Source organism: Corella eumyota, chromosome 3 (genome assembly GCF_963082875.1).
Source record: "Corella eumyota chromosome 3, kaCorEumy4.1, whole genome shotgun sequence".
Classification (NCBI taxonomy): Eukaryota; Metazoa; Chordata; class Ascidiacea; order Phlebobranchia; family Corellidae; genus Corella; species Corella eumyota.
The window spans coordinates 17,288,763-17,302,350 of NC_137492.1; the positions used below are offsets into that span (position 1 = coordinate 17,288,763).

Genomic DNA, 13,588 nt, shown 5'->3' on the forward strand with positions numbered 1-13,588 from the left:
AAAAAAACGCGAAAGAACACAAAAAGGAAAAAAGAGCAAACCAAAAAATACAAGAGAAAGCCAAAGTTAAATTCTGAATGCGAGCCACCAGCTAAGATATGGTAAATAAATACATAATATCGCATTCTCTCTACTACAATATATTGAACTAGCAACGAAATTACAAAGGTTTCAAAAAAGGCAAAAAAACTCAACAAGTTATACGTCACTACCATTCAGTTATTTTGATAATAAATAAAACTACTACCATACATACTTTAAAATGTTGTTTTAAGTATATTAGACATTATTTTAAGAGATAAATATTACTTTATTGTTTGTAGAAAGTCTAAAAAAACACTAATGTTACTATTACAACCTATATAAAGCAACCCTATTAGTTACATAATAAACCATATCTGAAAAATGAGATAACATTTATAAGACTAGAAGCCATATGGAGTAGAATGGGTAAAGTGGGCCATGTGGGTTTTTTTTTTTTTTTTAGTGGGCCGTGTGGTTTTTCTTGAAGGTCACATCTTTCCAGTTGACTGTGATTTTTTTCCTGTTGTTAAGAACGGTGGAGTCCAAACAGAATCTAAAAAAATAATAAAGTTGAAATATAATTTCACATATTCTTTTGAAAAATAATAATTAACAAATTTAAAAAAATTACCTCTTGAACCTCTCGATCTCCTTCTCAGCATCATCCATGTCGTTGATCTCACTTTCCTGTGTTCCTCGAGGAAGAAAGATTTGATCCATGACTGTTCCTTTGTCTCCTTTCACTCTATTCTTCTTTCGCTGCTTTCTGGTGCGATTTTTACTAAAAGAAAAACAATTTATGAATTTTTTTTGTCAGAAAATTTTTGTTATTTTCCAATTTTAGAAATTTATGGAAAAAATTTGATTCACTTTCAGAATTTTATTTTGTTATTTACCTATCACCATCATTAGCTTTCTCTGGTGTAGAAGATCCACTTGTATTATTACTTGTTGGTGGATTACTTTCCATTTTCGGTTCAATGGGTTTTGTTTGCTTCACATTTGCACCTTTGCCTATTGTACTCTTGTTCGAATTTTGGTTAGTCGTTTTAACAGAAGCACCATTCACAATAGGTTGAGTTGGTTTAGTATCTGGTTTAACTTTGGCTTTAAATCCGGTCGTGCTGTGTAATAGCTCAGGATTTTTCCCTGCGATTTTTGCAACTCCGTCCTCACCAAACGGGAACTTTTTTTCCCCGGTGTATTTGCGGGGGGTGTGTCGCCTTCGTTTTAACTCGTGCTGACTTAAATCATTTACTTCGAGTGGCTGCATGGTGTCAGACTGTGGTTGGGGTTGTGGCGGAGGAGGCTGGGGGTTCATTTTCTGCTCGATTTTCGCTTGTTTTCTTCTTGCCATTTCAGCAAACATTTTACGATGTTCCTCCTTTTTCATCGCTCTAACTTTGTCATACTGTGCCTCCACCCTCTCCAGACTTGTCATTAATCTCTCAGGAGCTTTTACATCCACCAGCTCCATCTTGCTCACCGGAGGACCATTCAATGAAAAAGTCGTCGATTTCATCAACCTCTGTTGCCTTGGAGCAGTACCAGAACTGCTACCTGCTTCTTGTTTGGGTTCCTCGATTCTCGGAAGAGAAATAATCTTCTGCAGTGCTTCCTTTTTTTGTTCGATTGGGAATTTTTTCATCCGTTCTTGTTTTGCTGTGTCTGTTATTAACTTTTTTCTGTTAGCGAGTAAAACATTTTCCTCCGTAACTACCTCAGTTGTTGTCGTAATTGTTGGAGTTTTCACTTCAACATCCTCGGTTTTATTCCCCTTCTTCTTCTTCTTCCGCTTGATGCTGTTATCCTGTGTCTCGGGTTCTAATTTAAACGGTTCCGGCGGTTTTACAATTGCCTCTTCTTCTTTCTTCTTGTTATTTTTCCCGTTTTCCTCCACTGTCTTTTCTACTTCCTTTTTCTTGTCCATCTCTTTTCTCTGCTTTTGTCGCGCTCTCTTGGCTGCCTTTTTTCTCTTGTCTTCCTCCCCCTTTTCCCCGCCCTCGATAAAAGAGAGAATTTCTTCAACAGAGCGTTCTTGTTGGGGTTTTAAGTTGTCGGGAGAGTGGGATGTTGTTGATGCAACATCTTCAGAAGCACAATCCCCATCTCCATCTTTGAAATATTCATAAAAAAAAATTAAAAAAAAAAATTTTCAATTCTAAAATTTGTGATATTAATATAAAATCAACAGCAAATAATAAATAAATAAAGAGTTGTTGTACCTTCATTTGATTTAAGCTTATTATTGTTGTTCAATTTTCTTCTTAATCGTTCTCTCATTTCCTGGTAGTTTTTACTCGTGGGGGCTTGCGGGGGTCCCCCGTTCCCGAAGAACTCACAATAACAACAATTACAATATTTGCAGTTTCCATTGTTGGCAGAACCAGAACTACTGTTCGACGACGAATTTCCATTTGCTAAAGAAAAAAATCACAAACTGACGGAAAAAATTAAAAATAATTAAAACAAAATTAAGAAATTAAACCGGCAGCGTGGTGTAGTGGTAAGAACACTTGCTACTCCACACATGAGGTCGTGGGCTTAATCCCCACTGCTCTCATGCTGTAGCGCCCTTGAGTAAGATACTATAAACAGTATGAACTTCTGCTGAAAATTATAATTTATAATATCCCAAACTGCCACAGGCAACTCGAGACTGGGTCGGAGTAACTAATGTTACTCTACGTTAAGTCCTGCATTCAACTTTTCCACATCAAGGATGAAGATATATACCAAAAAAAAATGAACTTAATTTAATGCTTACCTCCGTGCATATGCTGGCACTCCCCGCCCTGCATATCATTATGCGAGTGGTTATGAACGACATGTTGATGCGCTTGAGGTTGCAATGTCGGTTTTGTCCCGTTAGTATTACCCTCACTACACTGAACAGGCTTGCCAGAACTTACATTGCCTTTACTGGTATCCTTGGTTTGGGTTTGGTCAGTGGCACTTGTAGACTTAGGTGCTTCCGGAAAAGATGCCTGGGTGCTTGCTGACGTTGTTTTAGGCACCGTTTGTCGCTGCTTTTGTGGTTGCTGTGGTACGGTACTATCCTTTTTTATTGGTAAATTGGTCTTGGTGTCTGGTGCTTGGTCTGTACTGGTGTGTGGCTGCTGGTTTAGAATTTGCTGGTTGCGAGGCTGCTTGGACAACTTGCTCTGAGCGACCAGTTTCTTGCGGGATTGAATTTTTTGCTGCGTGTGTAATGGAGTTGTGGTTTGTGAAACTGAGTTGGAACTGACTGCACTGTTGTGTTGAGAGATAAAAGGAGGACTGGAACCTTAGATTAAAGAAAAAATCTTTAGAGTCATTGATTGGTTTAGGTGGTTTAAATTGAACATTAATTGGTTTAGGTGGTTTAAATTTGACTTTTTTTATTCGAATATTCTGTTTATAGCTTATCCTCGATGTGGGAAAGTCAAATGCGCGACTTAAACATAGAGTAACATCAGTTACTTCGACCCAGTCTCGAGTTGCCTGTGGCAGTTTGGGATATTATATAGATTATAATTGCCCGATAATTATACTGCTGATTAAGTGCTGGCTTAGCAGGAGTTCATACCGTTTATAGCGCCTTACTCAAGGGCGCTACAGCATGAGAGCAGTGGGGATTGAGCCCACGACCTCATGGTGGTGTAGCAAGTGTTCTTACCACTACATCACGCTGCCTGTTCTTATTATAAGTCAGTTTGTTTTGTACCTGAACTGGCTGGAACAGGAATGGGGGTGTGGAAAATATTATGTTGCAAGCATTGTTGTTTAAATGGACTTGCTTTCTCACCTTGGGAAACTAAAAATTAAAACAAAATTGAAAATTTTTTCACCTGGTAAAATTATATCATTAAATTTTTTTTTAACCAGTCGTCTGCACTGTAATCAGAGTTTTAAGTGTCATAATATAGTTCCAACTCTTAAGTTTTACCTACCCGCAATTATTTAACCGCACACCACAAACGGCAGTTTTTTTTTAATTGTGAAAGCTGTAAATTGGACATAGATATATATATAAATATATCTCTTGTCCACTAAGCTCCATTTTACATAAAATATATATATTTATGGTAGTGTGGTTAAAACGGCGCCGGACTATAAGCCAAAAGGTTTCACTGAGGCGCACTATTGCCCTTGAGCCCGGCGTTCACGGATAGCTCAAACCTGTCCCAATTACACACCCCTACCTGATAAAAATTTCAAAAATCTATCCCTTTATGGGGATACAAAAAAAAAATATATAGATATAATTACTTACATGGAACTGAATTTGGTTCCGCAAAGTTGACAGGAATTGAATGGGTAAACCCCTCTTTTACACTGACCCCACTGGTGCCTGGATGAAACCTAATGGGTTGAATTAAGGATGGGGCTGAGCTGGTGCACGCCCCCCCTTCCTGGGTATTGGGGGTGGGAAAAGAGGGTACGGAAAATGGTGTCGGAAAATGAGGGTACGGAAATGATGGTGTCATGGTGTGTGGTTGGTGTGGGGTAGTTGTACTGGTGTTTTCTATACTGGTGTTTGGTGCTGTGGAGGGATTTTGTTTGGTGCGGTTCAAAGCGTCAATCAGCCTGAAAAGTAAAAATTAGGAAATTAAATTTTAATTCCCCAAAAATTAAAGATTTCAAATTACCTTTCTGTCTCGAGTGGAATAGCAGGAGGTCTAGCAGGAGGTTGTTCCATCAAAAAGGGGGTTGGGAGAAAACCCTGGGGTGTACCTGCAAAATACTGTTGAAACGCTGAAGTTAAATGCTGGGGAAGGATGGTTTGATTTCCAGTACCAGCACCATTTAACCATGCCTACCAGAAAAGAAAAAATGGTTAGTTTTTAACCAATTAAAAGTGGTTTATTTTTAAAAAAATCAGCAAAGTGGTTTATTTAAAACAACAACAATGGTTAATTTTAAAAGGTATATTGTCAAATCAAAAAAAAGAGTTTCGGCTCAAAAAATGGTTAGTATTGGCTCATTGCCAAAAACTTTTTTATCGCTGTTAAAATGGTTTAAAATTAAGGGTAAATACTTTAAACTCCCCCACCTGGTGTCCTGCCATCGACCAATCATTAATGTTTGAGTTTTGTCCGCTCGGGCTCAGTAACAACTTTCCTAAATCCCAATCAGGTGTTGATAGTTCGACGTTGTTGTACACCTCCTTATCTCCCTCCTGTGGCAAGGTATGAACTGGGGGGTTATGTTGTGGGTTCGTGTTGAGAGTGGGTAGCTCGTATAAATGGGGGTGAATCATAGGGTGATATTCCTGGGTAAAAAGGGAGTTTTGTTTTCTTTAAATTATAAAAAATAGTTCATTTTTTTAAGAGTTTTTTTGATTTTTGAATTTTTGTCTGAAAGTTTTTAATTTACAAAGTTATCTAACTATGCTTTAAATATGAAAATGCCTTAAAAATAGGGGTAAAAAAATTATAAAGTTATACTGGGTTATAGAACTGATGTTGTTGGTTAGAAGAATGGTTCAAGTTGTTCATGTTTTCTCCATAGTTTAAGCAAGCAACCAACTTTGCACATTCATTACAACTGCAAGGAAGGTTGCTTTCATTTAAATCATTCACTGGCATTTGGTAATCATTCGGGTCCTTAAAATAAAATCAAAAATTTTTAAAAAAATTTAATTTTAAGATTTTTTGACAAAAAAAAATTAAATTTTTTTTTTTACTGGAAATGAAAGTCCTGGAGTTTTATTGAGTTGAGATTTGGTAAAATATTGAACACATCCACAATCCTCCTCTTCCGGATCTTCTTCGTCATCCCCCTCCTGATCACTGCTTCTTACCTCCTCCTCTTCTTCATTTTGATCTTCATCTTTTTTGTCAGTGTCCTTAAAAATATCAAAATTTTCATTTTTTTTAAATTAATGTAAAAAAAATTAGATATAATAAAAAAAATTTTTGTTTTTACTACCTTATCATCAGTTTTGTTTTTTGCAATGTCAGTTTTCGGCTCAGTTTTTCCAGTCTTTTTATGATATTTGTGTCTAAAAATATTAATCCAGATTATTTTTTGACTATTATTATTTTACCAAAATTATTTATTTTATTATTATTTGAGTTTTTACAAACTTTGCAATTTTTCTTTTTATTCTTCTTGCCATTTCTTCTCCGGTCAATTTTTTCTGATGCAACGAGCAGCCTCCCTCACTAGGTGACGACAAAGAGGAGAAATATCGACATTTTCTTGTCAAGGGTGATCCAGGATTAAAAAACTCATCACCAGGAGGGGTAAGGTTGGGGAAGAGTCGATGGTTGTCAGAGGGGGGCTCAAAAGGGGGTAAGTAACGATAAGCAGAGGTCAGGTTGAAGTCGGTTGGGTAATTTGCTGGGGTCTACAAAAATCAAAAATTTCAAAAAAATTTTTTTATTTTTTATTTTGAGAATTTATTTACTTTTTACTTGCCTTGTAATTTTGATAAGCTTCGTAAGTTTTCTGAGCGAGTTTTTCTTTATCTTTTTCACTCACGTCTTTTGAGTCACTTTCGGTCGAGTCTAACTCAGTTACTTGAGCTTCAGACGAGACAATCCCTAGTAAAAATGAGATTTTAAATTAAAAAAAAAATTAACAAAGTTTTTTTGAAAAGAGAATACTTAAAACATACAAAACTTTTGGTGAAGAACTTAAAAAAAACACCAATTTTTTCACCATTTGTAACCAATAAACACCAACCTTGTTGTGATAAAGAGTAGGATGGTGAATGGTTGTAAGTTTTGTGAAGATGGTTCAGATGGTAATGGTGATGGAATGAGTGTTTAACATGGGGAAATGGTGGAAGGATTAATGGTTGGTTTAAAGAGTGGTTCGTGGTCGTTAGTGTGGTTGCTTGTGGTTCCGAGGAAAATGGTTGTAAGACAGATTTGCCAAAACTAAAAAGAAAAAATGGTTTCAATTACACACAAAATATTAACTACTCATATTTACAACTAAGACTTATAAGACTTAAATTCATTACTCAAACCTATTGTACTTAAACTTTACACTTAAACAAATAATACTCAAATTTAAGACTCAAACTTAGATTACCAGTTAAACTCATCATACTCAAATTTAACACTTACATTTTTTATACTCAGACCCAACACTTAAACTTATTATACTCAGACTTAACACTCAAACTCATTACAATCCAATTTAATACTTAAAACCCATCATGCTTACAATTAAAACTCAAACTCATCATACTTGGAATTAACACTCAAACTCATCATACTTAATTAACACTTAAACTTATCACAATCCAATTTAATACTTAAACTCATTATACTCAGACTTAACACTCAAACTCATCACAATTCAATTTTATGTTTAAACCCATTATGCTTAGAATTAACACTCAAACTCATCATACTCAGATTTAACACTTAAACTTATTATACTCAAACTTAAAACTCATTTTAATATACTCAGACCTAAAATTAAAACCAATCATACTTAGACAAAAACTCACCTAGGTTGAGGAGACAAAGATCCGATTGAGTCGATGTCAATCTCTCCATCCAGATGATCTTGGAGGAAGCCTCGAGGTCGAATAATCTCCGGAATTTCCTCGTCTGAACTCCCATCAAGGTCGTCAGATGGAACACTAGGTGGCCGAATGTTTTTAATAAAGTTGTCGGACAGGAATGACATCACACCGTCAGAGTTCGTTGTGGTTATTGGAGCAGGGGTTGTAGTTGATGTGTGATTTAAGAATGACTAAAATAAAAAATGTTTTAAAATTTATATAACTTGAATAAAAATTTAATCATTTTTTGCTTTATTTTATTAAAAAAAAATATAAAACTTTTTCAAAGATGTTAAAAATTTTTTTTGAAGTTATTTTAAATTTGTAAATACAGGAACATACCGGAGGGTCAACAGTTTGAGCTATTCCTAATTTTTCCATTTCTTCACAAATCTCCCAACCATCCCATTTCTTTACATACTACAACAATAAATTTAAGTTTTTAATAAAAAATATATAAGTATGTCTACTTTTCGGGCCTACAAAAAAACAAAACCGCCATTTGTGGTGCGAGTAAATTATCGCTGGCAACTATTAGCTGCAAGTTGTGGCTAAATAACAAAAATTAATATCTCAATCGCAGGGCAGGTAATGACTAGAGTCATTAATATTTATTTACAATATTCTAAATAATTAAGTTATAAATTAACAATAAAAAATAATTTATGATTTAAAAAAAAATTGTATAGGTTTATATTATCTTAATAAAAATTGTTTTTATTATTATATTGGTATTTAAAACACGTCATATTTTGCTACCTTATGGTTATTGTTGTTTGACTTGTGATTTTTCTGCGCAAGTTTTTGGTCCACTCTCGCATCATTATAATCGTCCATCGCTTTCTGTACATCCCTCCATGCTACTGAGATCTGAGTCATGTCAGTATCGAACTTTAAATATCTGGGTAAAAAATATAATAAAATTTTTAGAACGAAGTATTGTTAATTATTGCCTGGCAGTATTGGTATGATTATATTATTTGTATTGCTCCTAGTACAATAATGCTAAAAAGTAACACATATACAAAAAGCGCGGTGTAGTGGTAAAAACACTTGCTACACCACATGAAGTCATGGGTTCAATCCCAACTGCTTTAATGCTGTGGCGGTATAAACTCTTGCTGAGCCAGCACTTAATTGGCAGCTCAATTATCATGCAATTATAATCCATAATATGCCAAACTGCCACAGGCAACTCGAGACTGGGTCGGAGTAACTGATGTTACTCTATGTTTAAGTTGCGCATTCGACTTTCCAGCATCGAAGATTAAGATATATACAAAAAAAAGTTAGCATATATTGAAAAAAATAAAGAGTTTAATTAAAGTGTTCTTTAAACGTTGTGTACAAATAATGAAATGTGACCTTTGATATGTTGGCTAAGAAGTAAACTTATAAAGATATTGAGAGTTGTAAACAAATAAGACTAAGTGGCTAAGGTAAAATACATAGCAACAAACTACATTTAAAAAAATATAAAGAAAATATTCACCAAAAAATTCTGAAAATTCCAAATTAACTGGAATTTTTTTTTTTAATCAGTAGATCTATAGACAAGTTTAGAAATGCTTTTAGACACTTTCATTTAAATAAACTCACTTTATTAGTGTTGCGGTGTACATGTTATCATTTCTTGTATCATGTTGGCTACTACCCTGTCTCAGTTGACCTAATACTTCACTTAACGTTCTTCTAACAACTGGTTCACTGTGTATCATATTGTGGAATAAATACATATTATGCTGCTCCCAAGTGGCTTGGTTGAACTGGGATAAATGCTCCTCTTCCTAAAATAAAATCATTTTTGAAAAATTCCACAAAAAAATTTGAAAAAAGTGGGGGCTTTTAAATGTTTTTTTTGTTTTGTTAATTTTTTTATTGGATTTAGGGCATAACTTGGTTGTTTTTCCAAGGCCATGGGTTTGATTACCGATTTTTCCAAGGCCATGGGTTTGATTACTGATGTTTCTATTTCCAAGTGCCTTTAAGTAAAGCATAAATAACATCACTTATGTTTCAAGCTAAGAATATAATAACCCCTCGCTTAGACTAAAAATTTGGTCAGCATTAATTAATTTTAAAAAAACATTGAATTTTGAAACACTTACTAGTTGTCTTAGTAACTTTGAAATAGTTCTTGCTGAAACTAATAATCTTGCATATTCATCGAACATCATGTTTATAAATGTACAAGCTAGTGATGGATTGTTTACTCCAGTTTTCATTTGTTTAAATAAGCGACCCTGCAGGAAAAAATTAAGAAATTTCAAAAAAAAAAAAAAAATTGATGGTAATGATATTGTAAATGAACATTTAGTACAACTATACAACTTTTGCTGTAGTGCTTTTTATTTTAACATTATGAACACAGTTTTGCAATTGTTTTTTTACCTTGATTTCTTGAACGTATTCCCTTGCATGGGTTTCAACTCTTTGAAATAACAAATGAGGATCTCTTGCCACCAGTCTTAATAAAAAACAATTAACATTTAAACAAACAAGTCTATTCCACATTACATAAAGGCCAAGCTAAACATTTTTAGCTTTATATTAAAACAAAAAAAAATACAAAGAAATTTATATAATATTGATAATTATTCTCATTCCTAGTCTTAGGATGCCATTCTCTGTATTAGTTTAAAGAAATATTGACCTGACCTGCTGTTATTAACCTGACCTGTTATATTGATATTACCACAATGGGAATTAAACTCAGAGACCTTAAAAAGATCGAAAACCGGTTGTATCATTATTGTATTTACTTTTACTAAACTTACAATTTTAGGATTTTAAAACAAATTAATTATTAGATTTTTAAATTTTACTTACAGTTCCACGAAACTTTTATAAACTTGTGAATCGAGGGCAGGTAACACTAATGGATCATGGTAAGCACAATAAACTAAATGTCTAACTTGTGTCCATGCATGACGTAAATAATCCGCTTCTAAGGATCTAAAAATAAAAAATAAAATTATTTTCGTATTTGTCATATTTTTGTAAAGATTCTTACAATTATTTTAATAACTAATTAATTAATTTCTTTATTATTTAAAGTCTTCTTGGCGCAATAAAATTACTAAATTTTAAGTAACTGAACTATATAATAATAAGATCCTAAAATACTTGAAAAATAACTTAAAATTAAAAAAGAAAAATCACTCAAATTAAGTTTTAATTGGGTTCTGTCTAGCTTGTCTAACAGATAATTAGAAAATAATTTAAACATTGGTAACAACTTTTTTTTAAATCAGCAACATATTTATAAATTAAATAAAACAAAATCTTCTACCTTCTTTCCCTGCATGCTTCACAATTACAAGAATGGGGCCCCATATAACCTGAAGAAGTTTGTGTGCTACCTCCTGGCTCAATGTTGCCATTTAATTGTGGTTGTGAACTGTTAGATTGTGAGGTTTGAGTAGGATTTGGAGAAGTTGGCAACACTGGAACAAAGTTGGAAAATTGCTGAGACTGAAAAAAAAGGTGATAAGTTCAATACCTGGGTTACTTAGTCGTTATTTATTCTATATTGTATATAATTATAATAAAATCTTTAAGTGTATGAAAAGGCATAACTTTGTTGTGTTTCTTTTAAGACTGGGGTTATTAGTTTGATTACCACCGTTTTTATTTTAGAACATCTTTAAGTAAGGCATAGCATTACTTACATTTCAGAATAATTATTTTTAAAGTGTTTAAAACAAAACTAAAAACAACTTGAAAATATACATTTTAGTACACATATTAGGTGTGAAATCCAAAATATTTAACATATATTTTTTTTACTAACTAGTCAGCATATATAGTAAGTTATTTATATCATTGGTGACTATTAACAAAATAAAATGACCTCAGCAGGCAAACAGTTTCTTACTATAACTATATTAGGATAAAATATGACTGTATATATGGCTTCGATAAAAAACTTAAATTAAAAACTAAAAAAATTATATTAAAAAAAATTGATTTTGTATTGTAAATATATATAGTCAAATTAATAGAAATATCAACAATCTCTAAAATAAAACAAACACGCAGTTTCGTATATATATATATATATTGAGTTGTATACATAAACATAATTCATTAGATAAAAATAATAGAATACATCAAAAAATACACGAAACTTACAGTTTCTTTGGTATGGTGTGGGTATTCTTTGTTACAATGTTGACATCTTTCCCCAGAAACTGGAGGAGTTGTAACTTGTAAAGTTTGGGAGCACTTTAATGTCAGTTGCATTTTCTAAAATAAGAATTTTTGTCATTTGTATTTTTGTTATAAGCAATTAATACAAAATCCATAAAAAACAGTTACAACTGCAGTTTTTCATAGCCCAATATAGATTTCAATATCACAATAAATAAACAAAATAGATCAAATATATTTTATTTTTGTAAAGTTTTCTCAGTTGGATTTTTTGTATAAATAGTAATTGCTTTTAAATAACTAGTTTGCTATCACCACATAATTTCCCAATGTAATTAGTGTTTGAGAATTTTAATTAAAATTGAAAAAAAACATAATGCGAACATTTATTACTAAAAATAGAAATTACAACTAAAAAACTTCACTAATATTGTTTTTTTAGTTTGCAATTGATTGTAATGATTGTGGTTAATCATTATTTGAACCCCTACATGTGTTTTATATCCAATTTGTCAAAATAAATCAATACAGAAACAAAATTGTGTTTAATTACAAGTCAATACAAACTGTAAATGAAAGGTATAAATGTTTTTATAGTTTTATAAATGTGATGTGTTTCTGATAGCAATATTTACAATATCTGGGAGAAAACATTTATATTTTTAATTAATTTTGATGTGAACTGTGATTGTGGCTTTAAAAAGAACCGAAAACCAAATTAAATGGTGACATAATATATCTGATAAAAATGAACTAATGCATTTTTAAATTGTTCGACTGTTTTGTGGTATTAGACCTAACAACCACCTCTTTTAAATGGTCTAAAAAAGTTTGTTTTTTAAGTTAGTAATGATAGCAATAAGAGATAATAAATATATTACAAGTTAATGAATGATAACTGACAGTCAGACAAAACGAAGTCTAACTACCTCATTTTCACTGGAATGGCCGTTCATTGTAACTTCTGCTTGCTTGCATACAGCATTATCTTCTCCTGGCTTGAGCTTCATTATATCTTTGCATAAATTCTCAAAGTTATTTCGAATCGTTAAGATTGTTGAGCAGGTTGTTTTTCTGCGATTTTTACTCGATTTTTTAGCAGAAACAGCCTTAGTCATATCATCTAAAAGTAAATAGAATATTGGTATCACAATAAACAATGTATTTTCTCTTTAATTTTATCAATTTAGAGTAAAATTAAGCTCTTAGGCTACGTAAACATCAGCAATTATAACACAACCTCGCCCCAGCTTTTTCAGACTAACGACTTTCAGGCTGCCATAGAGTTAATAATAATCAACTGAACCGAGGTGAAAATAAAAAAAATTATAAAAATTTTAATGTTGTCTTTTTAACAAAATTATATAGGACAACATTTGACGATTATTTATTGTTAAAATAAATAAAGTAAATAATCTATACAATAACAGTAAAATTATATATTTTTTTGCAATATGTGAGGATAAACAAACATGTCTAAAGTTAGAGGTTTTTTTTTTATTTTAGTCTCCTAATACCCTTGCTATTGCCTTCTGCTAATGTATTAAATAGTGAAAACACATTGAAAAATCGTAATTTGTATTTTATAAAATATAAAATAGTATAATAAGCAAATGAGTGGTATTTTACCAATTAATTAGTGTACATACAAAACATTACTCCATAGCGCCAACCAACGGTACAATGTTAAGTATTTTACGACTTTATATTTTACTTTTTTGGCCTACGTAACACATATAAAGTAAAATATTAATAAGATTGAGCTTAGGCAGTTTTAAGATGTTACTTTTAAACATATATATTATAACATTTCATATTTTAAAATATTGCAAACTGGGTCATAAAATTTTTAAAGCATATCAAATTTATTTTTCATTGTTGATATTTTTTAATGTTGTAAACCAA

General features: G+C 32.2%; 1 protein-coding gene across 1 annotated transcript; it reads right to left on the reverse strand.

Annotated features, from left to right (window-relative positions):
* Positions 1–442: 442 nt before the first annotated feature.
* Positions 443–12,798, reverse strand: LOC145744651 (uncharacterized). Its single transcript, XM_082562555.1, has 25 exons — positions 12,613–12,798; positions 11,666–11,779; positions 10,824–11,005; positions 10,361–10,486; positions 9,923–9,998; positions 9,640–9,774; positions 9,131–9,318; positions 8,291–8,432; positions 7,874–7,951; positions 7,475–7,722; positions 6,697–6,893; positions 6,430–6,554; positions 6,096–6,358; positions 5,938–6,010; positions 5,693–5,854; positions 5,454–5,612; positions 5,060–5,278; positions 4,656–4,822; positions 4,280–4,593; positions 3,731–3,820; positions 2,792–3,310; positions 2,250–2,444; positions 921–2,139; positions 656–805; positions 443–577 (listed from the first exon to the last, which is right to left on the reverse strand). The coding sequence occupies exons 1-25, from the start codon at positions 12,691–12,693 to the stop codon at positions 484–486; spliced, it is 5,316 nt and encodes a 1,771-aa protein (XP_082418681.1). The 5' UTR covers positions 12,694–12,798; the 3' UTR covers positions 443–483.
* Positions 12,799–13,588: the final 790 nt, after the last annotated feature.